Here is a 20,841-nt window from a genome sequence, read left to right on the forward strand (position 1 = left end):
GCAGCAAGAGAGAAAAAGGTTTGACTTTCAGGCATGAAAACCCTCTTCATTGCAACATCCAGTGCTACTTATTACAAAGCATAAAAGTTAAATCTTGCTAAAATTTTCCACATCTTATAAGGTAAATAGTAATTAGGATAACATCCCTAGACTGTTGATTTTGAAAAGGAGTAGGAAAAATATAGCTTCCCAACCAAAGAGGCAGTCTTGTGCTTTTGCTTGGAACGGTTATTCATATTGTAGAGTGTTGGCCACAGTACAGGTCTTTACAACCTCCGTCATACAAAGCAACAGAAATGGTCACAGATGAGCAACTGAAGTCAGTGAGGTAAAGACTTATTTCACACATGACTAGAAAGATGACAGAAAAGCCATCTATATTGCTAGTATGAATTGTGGAAAACATTTTAACAACTTTAGCACAATTTTGCTTTGGAACTATATCTAGAGACACCATCCATCAATAATGTCAGAGAAGTATGTCTTCCATACTACAGAAATGCCACATGAAAACTCACTCTTCCTTCCCTTGTCACAAAGAAATATGGGAAAGCTTACTGGCCAATAACTGCACAAGTTGATAACAAAATGCAGTGTTATCTTCCGCACTGACAAATCAGACAATGCTGGTGCAAAGGCAAAAAAATATTTGTTTGAGATTGACCCTGGTAAGATTTTTGGAATGCCACTGATTGCTAATATTTTAATGAATTTTAACAGTTGTGCAATGTTATTTAATAAAAAAGTATTTCCCCATGCAACTTGTGCATGTACATCAGAAAGTGGACAGTTTCTAAACCTGCATACACAATTGCAGATTTTAAAAGAAAATATGTTCTTTTCCTGCCCAGCTGCTCACATCCTGCTCTTGATGTAGTGCACCTAAATGCAAAGGACTCTCCCTTCCCACACAGGCATCAGTGAAGCATTTCATTGGTATTCAAGTGCAGAATGCCACAAGAGACAGGAAACATCCTTTCCTGATTAAAGAAGGGAATATTGAGTGATTTAACCATTACTGCTAGAGCTCATTCCATCTATTGCAGATCTTAATCTGCATCTTGAGAACTTCCCTTTCCAGGTGTTGGCTGATATTTTCAATCAGATTTCCAAATGTGTAATGGAGAAGTCATTTGTTCTTCTAAATCCCACCATCGTCCAACAATATAAGCAGTTCCATCCAACAGGCAGTTTTATCTCAGCTGCTCTTGCAGCTCTCTTTTAAAGTCACAACAGATAAAGGCAAGAATTGACAAAGAAAAGATGTCAAGTGAACTTTCTGACCATTCTTTCATTCTGTATCAATTATCATATTAGTAGAAAAGTATGTAGCAAACAGAAATATAATCAGTATGGAGTTTCAACATTGCTTGAAGATGTGATACGATATTAGAATAAATGTTCTTACTGTGTTTTTTTTTTTTTTTTAAATTATTATTTATTTATTTATTTATTTAGGGGATTAAATAATACCTATGCAAAGAAGACAGGGAAATGTTGCTCTAAAAGAAAAGCAAATAGCTAACTTAAATAACTCCAGCATCTCCATTTTTATTCATATTCTTTGACCACAACACATTTAACTACATGACATGATATAGATTATATCCCTATTATAAGTACATTATTATAGGAAAATATAATTTTAAGAATAAAAATGTATATTTTATTTTAAAACTATACATCTCTGGACCAAATCCTGCTTTTGACTAGAACATAAAGCTGCTTAAACTGTCCCTATTAAAAAATTTTCACCAACTACAGATGTGATATACAGGACAATTACATTGGCAGCTCTTTTGCTAACAGGTTGGGGTATTCATTTGAAGCATACAACCTGTTACATTCTGATTTTCAGACATTTTATCTATTTGGTTAAAAAAAGGACAAAAAAATAAAAAGCCTATAATTTATTTATTTATTTATTTTTGTCCAACAAGAAACCTATAACTGTTCTGCACTGAGATATAATCTACTTTTCTCACACAAAAATGATGGATGAGTCATCTGTACCTCTTTACATCAAAGCTAGGAATAACAGTATGGGTTATTCCAGGGCTGAGCTAGTATATTTATGCTGTCTAGGAGTTGCATCCTCTTTGTCTACATAAAAATCTCCATCTCTGCCTTTGGTTTTGGAATCCATTCAATAAGAAAAGGAATGATGCACCTTATGTGTTCAATGCACATGGCTCTTTAATTTAAAGAAACAAAGATTGAGTGTGTAATGAGTAATTAACTACTCAGAGTTTGAAGATGAAAGTACCAAAGTTCTAGATATTATTAAGTAATGAAGATATAGCTGAAAGCATAGTTCCAATTATGTTAGGTAATTTAGCAGGGAAACAGGGTCCTTTATCTCTCAGTGTTAATACAGAACTAAGTAGTGCTATAACTTGAAGACATTCCTGTTCATCACTTCCGTGTATTGAGTGATAAGGCTCTCTGTTGTTGCGGAGCAAGGACCGAGTCAGCACTTCATCAGCATTTTGTCAAGCTAAGCATTGCTCAACTTTGCTCTTTGTCTCATTCAGAGACTTGTGGAACATTCATTAGCAGAAGCAGAGTGTTTTGTGGTCCTGGGGGTGAGTATGCTCACTGCACACCTGAAAAAATTATTTGCATTTTCTTTGACTGTGAAGTACAAATGACAACTTCAACTCATTACAGAATAGCCTGTTTTTATCTCAACCCAGATGAGTAATATCTTCAGGTAGTATTTAAATAGTATAGAACAGTGGGAAAGAAAAAGGGAATCATTTTCCACATTAGTGGCAGAAGTTTGGAAATGAAAGTTATACATGCCAGGAGGGTGCTGGTTTCCCAATTTTGCTCAACACTTCTTGTGAGTTTCAAGATGCCAGTGCATATCATTCCAGTTGCCATTCACAGGAATAAAGTAAAAGATTAAATTACTTTTGACAGGTAGCTTATTATCTGCCAAGCATAAAAACTCCAGGGTATATCCCAAATCAAAGTAATATTCATTCAAATTTTTCCTCTGGTTTTCATAGAATAATTTAGATTGGAAAAGACCCATAAGATCATCAAGTCCAGCCATTTGATAGAATAGGAAGGTAAATTGTGAAGAATGGATTACAATTTAGAATTTTCTCTACTGCTGCTACTTGCAGTTCAGAAGTGGCACCAGCAACTTAATCCATTTATGCTATTGCTTTTTTTCAGCTGTTCTGAGTGAGCAGTAGTTCTATTGTGTAAGACAGACTGATTTTTGGTCAGTCTGTAATTTTCGTAATTAAAGGTAAGTTATCACCTGACTTAAATCTAACTGATAAGCGCTTTCCTTGATATTGGTTTGTACTTACACAGTATCTTTAACACTAGAAAAATTAACCTTTTCAGCACTAGTGCAATGTCATGGACTATTGCGTTGTTTCCTGATTTTTATATTTTTGTGTGTGATATACTCAAGGCAAGTCTTAGGAAAACAGAACCATTCACCACACACAGCATAGGTTGACCAAGAAGACAGAAGCATATAATATCATGACCAGGTTCCCACCTGATAAACAGTTTGTTCTGCAGTCAGCAGTGTGATGAATTACATTTGTAAGAAGCTCAACAGGCTAGAGTTCATTTTCATAGAGCAGTAATGCCTTTTAATTAAACAAACTGTAACTGACGTTTGGGAACTGCTGGAAGAATCACTATGTGAGCAAACTGCACCTGGATGTGTTTAAATGTAAAATGATTGTCAGAGATCTATGTATGCTTTATTACACTATTATTAGCATCTATCAATCTCTCCAGCAGTGTAAGGTTACAAAGGGGATATTTTAGAAAGGATGAGTGAGGGACTGGTGAAAGACTGGAGAAAGCAGAAAGAGTGATTATTTATTCAAGCAGAAATCAACCTGCCAAAATAGGAAGGAGTAGCAACCTTTTCTTTTAAAATTCATCTGCCTGCCAAAGAACAATAAACAGGGTTTTCCAAAGCTGCTGCCAAAAAGAAATGGGCTGGAGTAGACACGGTCATTTTCATGACAGCAATTTGCTGCTGATCAACACAACCCTGAAGTATGAAATGTTCCACCGGGGGAAGCAGCAGTGATTACAGACAGATGGGACCAGCATGCTCAAACCAGGACTCAGAGCCATGCTGTTTGCTGACTTTTTCACATGATCTGTGCTCTAAAACAGCTTAATCTTTATCTGCCCACCCTCAGAAAGTCTTGCTTTGCTTCACTTCTGGCTAAGGCCATCCTTACTTATAGGATATTCTCAAACAGGACACAAGCTGTACAATGGAGAGACATGCTCTACATGGAGAGACAACTCAATATTCAAATATCTTGAACAGTGTGATAAACATAAGCAAGAATAAAAGCTGTTTTATTTCTGAAGATAGGATTTGAGACCTAAACCTGTTTAAGACAATTAAATTGTGCTTTTATTTTTTGTTTGTTTGTTTTGTTAGTAATTCAGGGTGACATCATGGGAAGTGTAAATAAACCTTAGAATTAACCCCAGCATTTGAATAATTAGCAGAACAAGATGCTTCTACTCATGACAGGTAATCATATTTGAAAAATCATACTCATGTTATCAGAAAGCAAGGCCCAAAGGAACTTTACAATGTGAACTGAGAGTAATATAACATGCAAGAAAAATAATTAGCAATTCTAAATATTTTGTGAACACAGACAAATATAATCAACTCTAGGTAAGTTTAACATTTCTGTTTGGGCAAGTGGTGAAACACTAAAGACTAGTTACAACTCTTTCAAGTTGACCTATATGCTCTCTTTTATTTTCAGCCCATCTTCTTGTTTTGACTAGAACCAGAAAAAAAAAAGAAAGGCTCAGAAAAAATAAGCACATAAAATCAGAGTGTTTTTTAACTTGAGAAAAATTGCATTTTATTGAAACTCCATTCTCATTTTAATCTGTACCTCCCTGTTCCCAGTGATAAGGAGATAAAGGTGAAATAAAGAGAGAACAAATGTTGAATAATAATTCTTTTCCATACTTCTAGATATAACTTTTAGTACCAAGTAGTATCCTATAAACGTTAAGCAATAGGAAATTAAATGGTGTAATCTAGGTCAAATCTTCTTCTAAGAATAAAGACTAATTCTTAGATATCCAGGACTTGTAAATTTTTTAGAATTTCATAATTAATATTAACATTATTTTCATGATCCATCTGTGATCCATTGTTTGAGTTCTCTGGTCTTCCACACTATTTACAGAGGTATCTTTCGGTAGGCAGATGCTATGCATCTCCAGTCATACATTCATACATTTTTCATTTACGGATGGCAACATTTCTCTAAGTGATATGCAGTAGAGCAGTAGACTTTTTTTTTTTTTTTTTTTTTTTTTTTCCTCTCTTACAGTAATTAATTTCTGTTTCCAAGATGCTTTAGAGAAGTAGCAATGATCTTCCAATTTGCCTGTTCTCTGTTGTCTGTCAGCAGACACAGAAAATTGGTAGGAATGATATGTTGTGAACCACCATTTCTGTTTTCACACTTTATTTGATTTCCCAATTTTCCAGATATTTAGAAATGTTTATATCTTTTGCATGTCAAACGAATGTTGCGTAAACCGTTATGCTGTTCTGCCTCTCTTTGAAGTAATAAAATCATAAGCCATCACCAAGATAACTTAATACAGTGAAAGTTCATGCTAAAAGACTTCCAAATGATTCATGAAGCAAAATAATGTTATACAATTTTGTAGGCATTAGGGCTGTATACAGGCATGTCACAACACAAGCTATGTCTTCCAGAAATAATGTTCATGTAGAAACAGGAGGTTTACAGCTTAAAAATACCCATATTTTATCCTCCTCTATGGGGAATTTTCTTCCTAACTTTGTTGTATCTAGAAAAAACTCTAGAATAATTTTCAGCTAGGACTTCAGTCTGACAACAAGAGAATTTGAGGTTTTGGAAAAATTTTGCAGCTACTACATTTTAATTTTACTATTTTTTTTTTTTCTCCTCAGAATTTCTCTGGCACAGCCTACTTCTTAAGACATACTACTCAAATTTAATTATTATTTCTTTTATAGAATAACAACAATGTGAGATATATATGCATATGTATATTTATGTTATGTATATCCAGAAGCAAACCAGAGAGCTTATATCTCCTGTAAGACTGTAACATAATTTTGTAGAACTATAGATTTCAATTTCCTGATCCAGCAAATACATCAAAGAGAAGTTGTTTATAATGCCACTCAGACTGTTCAGCTGAAAGCCATTTATCAAACATAGCAGATAATCAAATGTTAGTAAAATTAGCTTATAACTCTTCTACCACTGCACCTGTAGAGAACAATTATTTCCCTGGTTGTATGTAAGGTTACAGTTAACTACAATAAATCTTTCAACATAAAATAGGCACATAAAGGAACATGACATATCTTATTGCCAAAGAAAATTATTGTTAGGACAGGTGTTGCTCTCTGCATGATGTGTTCTGTATAGGTTAACGCAGGTATTAAACATGTTCTTGTTAAACATACTCTAAAACATATATTAGAAGTAAAATATATTTTGGAAATTGTAACATTTCCCCACTGAAATTTTGTTTTGCTGGAAGAAAAATCTCTTAGAAGTTAGTGCTGCTCATTGTCTCAAAAGTTCCACTTTTTAAATATTATATTTGTAAGTAAAATAATACCACCACTTTTGTATAGGAAATCTTGGTCCTCTGAAATGATTGATCAGGAAAGGTAAGGTGAAGAAAGTTTAAAATAGGTGATTTAAGTGAGAGCAGTTTTAAACTTTCTTTACTTTCACGTTCCCAAACAGTTCATTTCAGAGATGATGTTACAGTTATTTAGTTAACAAATGACAGAACAAAACCGTACTATACAATGGCACAGCTATAGAAAGTTGAGAAGCTATCGAGCTCTTAGCGAAGATGAAGATCAACATCAGAAAAAACAAGTGTACCTTCCATTTGCTTTGAGGCCACTTTGTTCAGCCAACAAGCAAACACTGTATATAGTAAAATAAACACACTGAGAAACTGTCATGGAGCTTCACTCAGGTGAAGTCACTTCATGGATATGCACTGAAGAAAATGATGGTCCTAGGGTTGCAAAATCATTCTATGAGACTTGTTTCCAATCAAGTGATAAATATTTCTCCTTATCATAATGAATTCTAGGAACTACTGCAGTTTTATTCAGTTTATAATTTGAATGTCTTTCACTTGGTGCACAGCATTCTTTCCACCATGTCTCCTCATACTGACATGAATCCTGGTTGTCAGTTTGGACTGGCTAAAAAACTCCAAATGTATCTATATCATTAATAAAACAAATTGATATAAAATAATCATCCCAGAATGATGCTTTGTGTGGTTTATGATAATTGATATACTCAAAGAAACTAAAGTGATCAGACAACACTTAAACTCTGATTTTAAGTACTACTTAATTCTGGAAACATCTGTCACTAGAAAATCATTTTGTAGGTGAGATCATAATAAGTGTGAAAGGTTTCAGGTATCTGTTTTTTTGTAAGATCCCATAGCACACTTTGTAAATAAAGGGGAAAGTGTTTCTATACCTTGCTGAAACTTGGTTTGGATATTACCTGACTACTGACTTAAAATTGCAATAGAAGTTCTTGGCTATAAATAAACATTATAAATAAACATTATATTGGTTGATAACAATTTTCTGATATTAAGTTCTGTGGATACTGCTGTATCTTAATAGATAGTGCTGTAACTTAACAGATTGCACTGTCTGGAGTTAAGTGCCAGATGTTTCCACTGTGGATGCAGTCATAAAGACTTTGTACTGGCAGTGGAAGTTTCAAAATAATTAGCAGTCTAAAGTCAGTACAGGCCAACTGTAGCAAGGTTACTTGTGGGACAATTTGTCTAGCTCTACTAATTTATTATTTCTCTTGTGCATTCTAACACTGTATTTATCTTGGTGTCTTTATTATGTTGATGAGTGGAGAAGGAGATGCTAAGAAACAATCACAGAGATCTCTGCAACAGCTTATATATATATATATATATATATAAATCTTATAGATCTTATCTTTATATATATATATATATACATATATAAAGATAAGATCTACCAGGCTGATGAAATCTGTAAGGTGCAGAAGATAGAAACACTCATCTAGTGTAGACAACTAAACTATTACCTGTTCTAACCTGTCCCATACCCCAGACTACCTAAAAGCAGCTGCTACAAGACAATCTAGGTACAATTTTTCTGTCTTCAGGCCTCTTTCACCAAAGCCAAGAACATTTAAAAGCATTGTATGATGTTAAATTATTGTTGGACACTGCTACCAAAGAACCTTTTTCAAACAACTTCTAATGCCTTGTGTAAACTACTGAGGGCAAAACTATTTTTGGCTTCTTTTGCTTCTTCCCTTTCAATATTTGTGGGCAGTGAAACTGTGCGACAATGAAATCCTTTTCTTTTCTTGCAAACCCATTCAACATTTCCAAGTGAGACTTCCCAGAAACTCTCTCCCTGTTCTTCTGGAAGGATTTCTTGGAGATATCGAATTGGTAAGCATGAAGAGAGAGAAATAAAGAGTGAGCGAGCAAAAGAGGAAAATAAGCATTATGTCACAGTGAGGTTTCTTCCAGGGAGAATTCCAGGATAGATTAGAATTACTCACAGAAATTATTATTATTATTATTTTTTCTAATTTTCAAAGGCCTCATTTATTCCTATCGTATGCAAAAAGGAATAAATACATTAATAAGAAAATACTGATAGGCATCCCAAAGTATGATAAATAACATCCAATTAGGCATGGACAGACACTGCTCTTTTTTTTTTTTTTCCTACAAATTTGAACACTCTATTAAATTTTGCACTGGCTGACTTCCTTAAGTAAATCAAATTATATTTTATATATTCAAATATATATTCAAAATATATTTTATATATTCAAATTTTATTTATTTATTTATTTATTTTTAAACCAGAGTCAGTGCAATGCTGGTAGCAGGCAGTTTTGGCTTTAGAAAGTACATGCAAACAGAGGCATCAGGGTATAGCAGAAACCATGAACCTGAAGGAGATAACTTGTTCTGTTAGCTGGGGTGGGGTCACCTGAGAGCAGGCTGTATGAGTGTGTGCAGGAAGAATGGTAACAGGAACATTGGGAGGTGAGCTCAGATGTAGTCTTTGTACTTCATGAACCCTTCATGAACTTCATGAATAGCTGAAGCATTACAAAGAGTTGGGAGAAGCAGGGTCACACCCTGTACTCCACTGCTGTGATATTGCAATTATTTTTTCTGGTTTGAAGTGAAAACTCTGACACCTCCTGCACAGCAGTCTGTGCTGGAGAGTATGTGGGAAAGCCTACAGTGGCAGAAAAAATACTATGTCGTGTTATTTGAGGAACAGAAAGGGTCACAATGCACTTATACATGGTGTGAGAGGTTGGACAGGCCTCCTTTTGTTTTCTGAGTACTCAGTCAACTGACTTTTTTTTTTGTCTTTTTTTTTTTTTTTCCCATAAAATGAGGCTTGGGATTCTTTTGGAAGAAAGGAACTATATAAAAATCACATGTAACATTATCACTATTTTTGTTATTTTCATCTGAAATCACAATATTGACATATGATCTGAGAAGTAAAAATGAATTACAGACATCTGTAAAGAAACTATACATATGCCTTAAGCATAATGAAATCCTATATCTATTTTATATTGCTGTTGATGAGCAATTTTGAAGATGCCAGCTTTAGGGAGGTAAAAATGTGCTATTTTACAATCTGCAGTATATGGTGGATGTACAGGCAAGAGAGACAAGAATTGCCCGGGAGCTGGAAGATCAAACAATTCAGTTTCCTGCTGGATCTCAGCCTTTCTCTGTAACTGTGACCAGCTCCTCAGAATTAACTAGCCCTAAAACTGAAACAAATAAAAAATTAGATGCTTCATGCCAGTTTTGGAACATGCAGTCAAGCAGAAGAACAGGTTCTTCTGTACCGCTTTTGGAAATGGATATATTCCTAGGGCTGCTGTTTGTGGAGGAGCAGAATGCCAGAAAGTAGGCAGACAAAAGGCACACAAGTACTTGTGCTATTTTGAAAACTGAGATAAACAGTGACTGAACCAATTTCTTGAACACAACAAAACTACTGTCTGTGTTTGAGACTGTTCCGGTCTCTCTGTCTACCTAGTTTAGAGGTGCAGCTCTTGATGCTGTCATTTGTAAATTGGTATTGATACATCTTTTCAGCTTTCTCATGGTTATGAGTATGATAACTGGTGATATAATTTCACTGTTGCAATGACAAGGTGTCACAAACTCCAAGTCCTACAGTTATGGTCCCTGCAAGTACCAAACCAGATAAGAAAAAGTGTAGTGCTATCAAAGTGATACTTTTAAGAGAAGGTCAGGACATGATTTGATTCGAGTATATGACCTGCTATGTTTCAGAAAATTAGTCTTTATTTTACAGTGCACTACTAAAATGCATAGATTCTTGTATTTAATAAAGTTCGAGTTCTGAATTTTCCCAAATGTTGACATAGTGCCAGGTCCTTGAAGACAATGTAAACAGAACTACCAGCCTTAACATAATAGAGCACTTTAGAGAGTGCTTAAATTAAAAAATAAGTGAACGCTGTGCTTTTGCTGCATGAGCCTATGGAGGGTTTGAACTACAAACAGTGAAATGGAACAGAATGTGATTTTGTACTGAGAGTGCACACCGTGACTGTTTGCAATTCCTTCAGTATGCATAAACAGACCTTACCTGCCAAGGAAAAATATGTTATTTTGGAATATGAGATCCATTCATTGCAAGAGGTCTTATGTCCTGGGAATCAATGCTTTCTGAAAAATGCCATTACATCTTTAATTTGAAATAGACAACCAACAATGACAGACCAAAGGGACTAGTTCACAACTCTATTAGCACTGTACAATGCTGTAGAGTTTTCACTAGACCACAAGCCTTCAGTCTCCAGCCATCTCTTTCAAAGAATGTTACACATCTTCATCTAAAGAGTTTCCTGGTGTCTTTCATTAAATACTATGCATTTTGGAAAACACGTATGCCCTGAGGAAATGTCATGTAAAAAACAAATAAACAAACAAACAAAAAAAAAAAAACAAACAAAAAACATTTTGGTGATTGTTTTTTATGTTAACTTTTCAGAAAGAACACATTTATATTAGTACACATTTAGTATAGATTTTGGAAATCTTTTAAAAGTCAAAAGACAGTACAAACTTTTCAATCTTGAAGAAATTAAATGTTTATTTTGTTTTTCTGCTAAATTTCTTCAACAGTCAGTCATAGTTGCCATCCCTTCCGAGTGTAAAATAAAAATGAAAATCCAAAACAAATCATCATTAGAAAACTACTGTTAGACCACAACTTTTCTTGCCAATTTTTAATACTGATTCAAGCCCTAAGTTATGCAATAACAGTTTTGAATTGAACAGCTTAATTTAAAACTTGTAGATATGCAAACATATATAAATATATATGTGCATGCATTCATGCATACATATATCTATATATACATCTTTTCTCTTGTACAACATTTTCTTTAGGTCATGAATGTTGCATTTACTCATTGAAGCATCTTTTGGTGCAGGGTTTGTAATGTACTTTAGATTCCTTCTTCAGCCAACTTAGTGGATAAGAGATACTTTGCTGGTCTGATAGTATCTAATTGCAAAGCCAAGAGGTGCATATTTCAGTAGAACACTGTGAGATGTTGAAAGACGATATTTTGAGACAGAGAAGGGCATATCAGCCATTGATTTAGGTCAATGAAGCAATTCACTATTGCATGAATAAGATTAGTTGAATGTTATACCTGAACATAGTAAAAATCTTTTAAAATCTCTTATGTGATAAAGGCTGGCATTAAAATTTGGGCTTTTGACAAAGTATTATACAAGCCCATTAATCTTACCAGAAAAAGATTCTGTTTTTACTAGAATTGAGTTGCTCATATAAAGTAAAATAGAGCTGGTTTTCTTTGCTTGCTTGTTTTTTTTGTCATTGGAAACAAGTACTTTAAAAGTGCAAATTTGCAGGTGACACCACCATTGAAATAAATTATATATGAGTATGAATATAAATAGATATTCTTTTCACACCAATGAGATTAAAATACGCATTTATACTTCTGTCCAGAGGGAAGATTATAAAAAACAAACAAACAACAACAACAACAACAAAAAACCAAAAACATCCCCTGATGACTTTCAAAATGTTGCTGTCACAGTTTTCTTTTACAAGCAAATGAAAATGAGGCTAACAACATGGATTCTTCTCCCTGCTAAGTTTGTCTACTCGCTTGTACACATGGTCATATACAAAGGCTTTCAGAAAAAAAAAAAAAAAAAAAAAAAAGGAATTATAACTGCTTAAGAACAACCCCAAGGTCTACCAGTGGTCCTTACACAAGTAGAAAACTGTCAGCTTGGACTACTTCCTCTGCTCTGAATTTGACCAGATCCCAACTGTGCTGCAAAAATATCCATGATATGAATTTTGGTCCAAAGAACCACTCAAAGTCAGCAAGGCAGACATAAAAATGTCATAAAAGATATTAAAATCTTAGCCTTGGGAAAACAATTTATGACAAATATGCTGAAGAAATAATCTAGTATTATTATTCCATAATTCATTTTATATTTTTCCCTCACAAATAGGATTGTGAGTGCTATCTACACAGACTGGAGTAGTGGTCAGGGCCAGCATAGATATGTGATAAGCAGAGGAACACGGACTTTTTTTGCTGCTACTTCAGTTGCAATGGGATTTTGAAGCTAGGTTTAAGATACATTGGGGCAGATCTGAGCCCACAGACATCTACGGAAATTTTACAATGTATGAATTTAAAATACTTTCAGAAGTACCATGGAAACTCCTGGCTGTTACGCAATATTTTCAGAGCTATTGAGATGTCTGTTATTATTGTTGTGGCAGCTGTTGTATAGAAAAAGTAAATTCTCAAATAAATTTTGAATGTGAGTCCCAAATATTTCATGATATTTGTGCAGCTCCAGCAATATGCCTTGCTTAAAAAACAAACAAACAAACAAAACCAAAGTTTTTGTTTGAAACAACTTGGAGATTTGTATATTCCATAACATATTTGCTGTTGAGTACTTTCATTGGCTACCAGGATTTCTGTTTAAAAAAAAGGTTCAAAATGTCATATATTAGTGACCTTGTCTCTGCTTTATTGTTTACTACATTTTGTTTCACTGTCTGTATTTTCTGTCATATTTCTTGCATTATGATTTCTACATTTAGTTTGTACTGCTCGAAATTTGTTGGTACCCAACAAATTATTTTTTGCTTTATCTTTTTTTTTTCTGTTGTTATTTCTGTCTTTTCATCTCTTTTTTCAGTCTCCTACATCCCTTCTTTTTGCTCTTTTTTTTTTTTTTTTCTTCTTTTTGTTCTGAGAAATAAAAAAGAAAAAAAAAACGCATAGAAAAGGCAGCAGTTCCTCAATCACTTAGTGGCATCTGTGTCATTAAGTCATGTAGATTATGTTGCTGCTGTTGCTGTCTACTAGATGGTCCCAAGCCAAATTTAAGCTGTTCAGACTGACACAATAAAACATCCAATGACTTTGTATGCTTCTTTGGATGTTGGTAGCACAGTGTTATTAACTTATGAGCTGTAAATGATGCAGAGCACTGAAACTAAAGCAGGTTTATTTCCATCTGCAGCCTTAAATCTCTTCCTTGACAGTCTTTCTCTATGGACACCTTCTCTGAAACACACTCTTGGCCCATGTGCAAGAGACTTTCTTAATTTGTTACAAAAAGTTGCTGCCTCTGGCCAAATGGTTTTCATAAGCTACAGGTTTCAAGGAGAATCCTAGTTAAGTATAAGAGAATGGTCAATGTAAGTCACTCCAAATCTTTTGGTTTGTACATCTGTCCAACATCCACAGCCTAAGCAAAATTTTGTCATGCCCATTAACATGAGAATTACCTTCTGTTTAAATTCAGCTCAAATTTTCTATGCAAGTATGAGTCATACAAGATGATTTTAATTTGAAGTTTGTTATATTAAATTGTAATATTCATTTTAAAGATTGCCTTTCTATTCATTTGCTTACTTTGCTTGCCATTTATTATGTTTTTGCAACAGTTCCAGCCTAGGAAGTTCCTTTTCCTAGGAAGGAAAAGCAGAGGATTCAAACATTATTCTGCTGATTTATTTCAAGAGCATATTCTATCAATTAAACGTTACAGGCTTTAGCTGTTGAATAGGATAGAAAAATAGAAATTAACATAGATTCTCATTAAGGAAAAAAAACACACACATGTAAATCCCTCTAATTATCTTTATTATTATTATTTTTTTATTAATTACCAATGTGGTTCAGGAAAGGTGAGAGGAAGGATTTTCTCTGGTATGATAAAGTCCTGCCAAGGATAAATTATGTGCATTTTTAGCAATGAAAACAAGGTATTTAATAAAATTTCCCTAAAGAATTTTTTAATCATCAATGCCCTTGATATTTCTTCGCAGAGCAAACAAGAGCTATTCTTCACTGCCACATCAGGGAAAAATAATGGAATAAGTGTAAAAGTGACTCTGTGTACACACCTTCCACTTGATATCTTTCCAGATTACTTTACAACTTTCCATTTTTCCATGTCTTCAGCTGCTTGTTTGTATGCTACAGGGACACCACAGCCCTGATGCTTTGCTAGATAATGACTGTCTGTATCTCTTCTGCCAGCCCCTGCTGTCTGGGAACAAACAGCATTAAAGATTAGAGCTATGAAGCAACACGAATTTCCATCCTGTTGAATGGTTTTCCACTTCAAAATGTATTTTCACTCCAAAGAGGAGAAAACAATGAGTATGTGAAATTATCTTGTGAAAGAATATTTTAAGACCTCCTTTTGGTTACTTCTGCAAAGGATGAACTCATCTTCCTTCCATGCACAGTTACTACAATATTCGGCAGTGTCTAAGTAGATTACTTGTCTTTTAAGCAGAGGACAAGCTAATCCTTTCACTTGGGATGTGTGAATAATATTCTGGAGAAGAGTCAATTTGCAGTAGAGATATAACAGATTTTCAGCACAGAAAAAAGACTAGAGAAAAGTAGCTCTCTTTTTGTAACATTATTTATAACATTTATTTTTTTTTTCCTAAAATGAAAGCTCTGAATTCTATTCAAAGAGAAATAAATACTGACGTACGACAACATGCTTCTTTCCTAGGATGGCAGATGGAAAATAGGTAAATTACATATATCTGCAATTAAACTTCCAGTGATCTGTAAGTGATCTATAAAACTCACGTGTTCTTCTGAGAATTCTTTGCTGTACATTGAACCATGTAGAAATCTTTTTAAATAGATTATGCTTTCAAAGAAACATTTTTCTTCAATTTAAATAGTAAGATAAATCATGACCATATTATTTGACAAAATCTCCAGTGGCTTCTACCCAGTTTTGTCTTTACAATTATTACATGACATGGTTCAAAAGTATCCATACACCCATCAAGCTTTGCTTTGCATAGATTGCTACAGTGCATTATAGGTATCTTTACTTATTATTTTCTAACTTGTGGTTTTACTCCTGGAATAGCACTGAAATAATGAAATTTCCTTTGCAATATAGTATAGATAACCTTGGGAATGTCATACTAACTTTTAGAAAAGCAAGGATTTTAGCTATTCATTAGTACATAGTGTCTTTGATTAGAGCAAAGATTCTCAGGATTTTTTTTAAATATACTGTTCTCTCTTGGACAAAATAACCCCTGTAGTATTTACACTCCATATTTTTCTTCATCGTAGAAATGAAATATGAGGTATAAACTTATACCTATGAAGAATTGGCCTGCATATTACGGGCCAATATTACTTATTACAGTCAATGGAACTGTGTCTCCTAACTGCAGTGAACTTTGATTTGGAGAATGAGTACACACAAAATACACTTTTTAATGTTGGCTGGATTTTAGAATGATTTTTTAGGTCCCCACTAAAAAATTAGTGATAAATCTGTCCTCTCTCCAATCCAGATCTAGCTCAGCATGGAGATAAATTATTCTATGTCAGCGTTGGTTCATGGATGTGATAGAGCTTTTAGCATTGGTTCTTGCTTGAAGGTTCTTTAGCATTGACCTTGCTGAAAGGAAGCTGTTAACACCTTAGCTATCAAGTCTGGACTTCATCTGGATACTACAGATTGTGTTTGTATAAACGCAAGGAGTCACTGTTGTAACAGAATCAGGCAGTTTTAAAAACAGTGGGGAACCCTGCATTCAAGTTTCTGTTGTTTCTTTGAAGAATTTGTGCTTTTGCAAATGAAATGGGTTTAACCCAAAGCATTGTGTCTTACAGCTTGGGGAAGGTTGGTGAATCTGTATACAGTACAACAACAAAAGAGTGATGACTTACTCAAGTTTGGAAGCCCACCAGTTCTAAAATATGTCTGTTTCTTGAAAATGTTGTACTTGATTAACTATCTCCAAAGCTTTCCAAAAGAAGTAAAGTTTGCACCTTACTTTGATAAGCAGTTTAAATTGCCTTAAGGTGGTGATTACAAACACTTAGTTCCTCACACTCCATCTTTACATTTCAATAAAGTACAGAAAAGATTGTGTTTCTCTTTTTTGCTTAAATAATATTTTTAATGAAATTATTCAGTATGTGGATGTTACAGCAGCCAGAAAAAAAAGAAAAAAAAAGAAAAAAAGAAACAAAAAATCTTTTAACACTTCATATACTTAACACTTCATATACTGCAAGTGGAACTTTTTTTTTTTGTTTCCTTTCCAGGTGTCATCAGTGCCAGAATTTGGCCGTATAATAATTTATACTACCAGCCTTCGTGTGGTGAGAACCACTTTTGAAAGATGTGAACTGGTTAGAAAGATCTTTCAAAACCACAGAGTTAAATTTGAAGAAAAAAATATTGCTCTTAACAGTGATTACGGAAAAGAACTAGATGAGAGATGCAGGAAGGTGTGTGAAGTTCCCTCCCTCCCTGTTGTGTTTATTGATGGCCATTACCTTGGGGTAAGTAAAACATGAGACTATGAAGTCTGTAAGAACAGAAGAAAGTCATTATGTTTTTATGAAATCGTTTGCAATGCTGGAATGATGGGAACAAAGACAGAGGCCCCTTTGTGGGATGTGTTGTACCCATCCACACTGGTAAGTTTGATGTAAAGACACAACAGAGCTGGAGAGAGGCTTTCAGGAGGGGAGTAAGATGTAGTAATGCAATGGAAGTGATGCTGTGTTTCTAAGAAAAGAATTCATCTTTGTAGTTGAAACCATGGAAATCTAGAGAAATAGAGTTTTTTTCCTCATGAAAACCTATGTATATTATTGACCTAGGAAAATTAACACACAAAACATACCTGTCACTTAGTAATAACTCTTTTGGATATTAGAATGTCTAACAGCTTCAAGTTTAAGAACTTAAACATGCACTGAATTTTATATAATGTAGTCTGTATTGGGCAACTATAATCAGTGGAACATTGTTTTAGGTACAGGATTGGTTAATACTTAAAATCTAGCAATAAAACCAGCCTAACTCTGCTCTGTTGTGAGACATAACTCCAAGTAGAAAATTATAATAAAAATTTGTACATTGGTACTCTGTGTCTAAAACTGCACCTTTGTATTAGGGACAACCTGTTCTTTAGAAATGTGTCTTTCATAAACTGAAAAATCAGAGTTTAAAAGCAAAACAATCTGGAAAGCAACCAACGAAATAGGTTGGGATCTCAGAAAAGGTATTTGTCTCAAGTGTTGAAGAATTAGCAATTAACACCAACTGCGAGACCATGATTTGTGGAGGCAAACTGTATTTAAACACAGCAGGGTTATTTTGTTGGTATTGCCTAACGCTTTCATTTTTATAAAAGATTTAAGTAATGGAATAAAATGCAATCAACAAACAGCATATAATTGGTGCTGGGGCTGCAAAGACACTCAAGCACACATTCTTCCCTTCCTTTCGTGGCACTGGCAGGACTCTGTCAAACTCTTAATGCTCTGCTTAGGACTGGTTTCTCTGAGCAGTCCACTTCACCAGACAACACTAGTACTTGCAGAATGGGCCATGCGCAGGGTATTAGCAGACAGAGAAATTTAGTTCAACATAGAGACTGCTTTTATCAAATCCAGGAAACAGAGATGTCTCCAACCAGCCAACAACAGAAGTCCTTCTTCTAGAAAAGCCTAAAATTCACCAGGATTCAGACTAAGATTTGCTTACCCAACTGTCATGTTAAAGAAAATAATAATTAAAAAAACAACACGAGTTATGACCAAGTCCAAGAAAATCTCACTGTGATCAATTTTGTCAAAATAAATCATGTAAAATACTGAAATGTATTGACTAAATTATTTGCTAAGCTCTAGCTGATGCCCAATTACAGTCACTTTGGTGTGATGGATGGCCCATTAATTCACTGCCACTTTTTTTTTTAGAAGACCATACGAAACTTGTCTTTAACAGATGAGCAACAGTGTAACAAGCAATACAATTTTATTAAAACTATTTAATTATTTTATGAGATATTTAACAGACATATAGGAAGGAAGGAAAGTGAATTAGGAAGCTAAATAAATGTGGGAGAGATATCAAACTGTCAAACTACCTGCTGACACCATTGGTTAAAAATTGAAGAAAGAATGTAGTGTTCTGGTCTACACACATTTATTACAGCATGGAAGCTCCATTCATATTGTTTAAGACAAGAAAAAGTATCTGTTGATCTGGTAAAAAACAAAATTGGCCAAAATCAAATCACTGTGGAAGAGAAATAAGTTGGAGGACAGTTTGCATATAAGGAAGGTTACAAATGTTTTACCAGTCTTTCAGGATCTGGCCATGAAGCAATCACTCCCCAGCTATTTCTATGCCTCATGGATGTGACATCTTAAGAAAACAACTTGTCAGGGACTCACAGGGCAGCAAGCTGGCTGCATCTTTCACTGGGCTTGTGTTTCAGCAAAATGTGATTGAGAACTCACACAGAATTTGGTCTCACTGGTAACAGTGGACATTTCTGTAATGGCTTTTATGATAATTATATTCTGATATGCAATCATAAAACAGAAATCCACAAGGCTGGTGTGTCAGTAAATTAAACATGCAATATTTTCTCTCTCTTGCTCTCTCTCTCTTTTTAATTTTGAATATTTATTTCCTGGCAAATCCCTCGCTAAAGGAGATCGCATGTAGCAATACAAAAGAGAATCTCTATTGAGCCAGGAACCTTTCAATGTGTCATAGGATAAAAAAACATCCTAATTAAAATATGAAGAGTTTTGAAAAGGGACAAGATTATTTTTAATGAGATAAATGTAACAAAAGCACCAGAACACAGCATATGTGCATGTGACATAGTACACAGTATTCGAGCTGCTCAGAAATCCTGACAGGGTTGCTAGAGTACTGCAAGCTGTGTGGATAAATCTTCACAATACTGTGGAATTTATCATTGCCTACACAGGGGGAATGAGACAAATCAGCTACTTGGGCAAAAGCAATAGAAAAATCATATTTAGTCCCTGTCAAGTAAAGTCCAGTGTGCTGTAGTACAGAAAGTTTTTTAATCTTTTCATTTCTTTCAGGATTGAATCATTGTATTTTTGACACACGCTGTCTAAATATCAGTCTTTCAGGAAATGTCAGGTTCTTTCTGCAACATGTTCCTTCCCATTTGATACAATACCACCCCCACCCCCCCTCCCTTTTCACCTGAGGCTGTCTCCATCTCTCCATCTGAAATGGAATTATGCCATCTGCTGGGGCGCCAAAGCAGAATAAAAAATAATTTCCAGAAAGCAGAATGCAATGCAGAAATAAATAAATAAATAAATAAAAAAGGAACATTCTCTTACTCGTACAAAGGAACCCAGGATTGCTAGAGATTTATGTTATGTAAAAGCCCACCTTACTGGAAAAGAGATGCAGATAAAAAAGACAGAGCCATCCCTAATATACATATTAGCTCATTATAGATATTAATACATAATGCACTATATTTTAAAAATACATTTGTTTATGTATCACTTTAAGCACATGAGTAAATTCCAGTATTCAGCTGCCTTTCACAGAATCTCAGAATGGCCAAGGTTTGAAGGGACCTCTGAAGATCCTCTAGTCCAACCCCCCTGCCAAGCTGGATCACCTAAAGTGCATTGCACAGGATGGCATCCAGGCAGGTTTTGAATATCCCCAGAGAAGGAGACTCCACAAACTCTCTGGGCAACTTGTCCCAGTGCTCTGTCACCCTCACAGTAAAGTGACCCCTCTCATATTCAGCCAGAACCTCCTGTGATTCAGTTTGTGTCCATTGCCTCTTGTCCTGTCACTGGGAACAACTGAGAAGAGACTGGATCCATCCTCTTGACACCCTCCCCTCATATATTTATGCACATTGAGTGGTCTCCCCTCAGTCTTCTCTTTTGCAGGCTAAACAGGCCCAGTTCTCTCATCCTGTCCTTGTATGACGGGTGCTGCAGTCCCCTAATTATCTTCAAAGCTCTCCTCTGGACTCACTCCAGTAGTTCCATGTCCCTCTGGTACTGAGGAGCCCAGAACTGGACACAATACTCCAGGTGCGGCCTCACCAGGCCTGAGTAGAGGGGGGGGGAATCACCTGCCTTGACCTGCTGGCAACACTTTTCCTAATTCACCCCAGAATACTGTTCTTCTTGTCCACAAGGGCACACTGCTGGCTCATGGTCAGCCTGCTGTCCCCCAGGACTCCCAGATCCCTCTCTGCAGAGCAGCACTCCAGCAGGCCAGCCCCCAGCCTGTACTGGTGCTTGGGGTTATTCCTCCTTAGGTGCAAGACCTTGTACTTTCCCTTGT

At 35.1% G+C, this 20,841-nt stretch overlaps 1 protein-coding gene across 1 annotated transcript in view; it reads left to right on the forward strand.

The window, feature by feature from the left end:
* The window catches only part of GRXCR1 (glutaredoxin and cysteine rich domain containing 1), a gene marked incomplete at both ends in the record, with an annotated part of 37,686 nt that overhangs the window by 9,676 nt on the left and 7,169 nt on the right, over window positions 1-20,841 (forward strand). The window contains one exon of the mRNA XM_084519008.1: window positions 16,779-17,018. Coding sequence (XP_084375134.1) covers window positions 16,779-17,018 — 240 coding nt within the window. The remainder of the gene's footprint in view (window positions 1-16,778; window positions 17,019-20,841) is intronic.

Source organism: Aythya ferina, assembly GCF_964211825.1.
Source record: "Aythya ferina genome assembly, chromosome: 4".
In the NCBI taxonomy this organism is placed as follows: domain Eukaryota; kingdom Metazoa; phylum Chordata; class Aves; order Anseriformes; family Anatidae; genus Aythya; species Aythya ferina.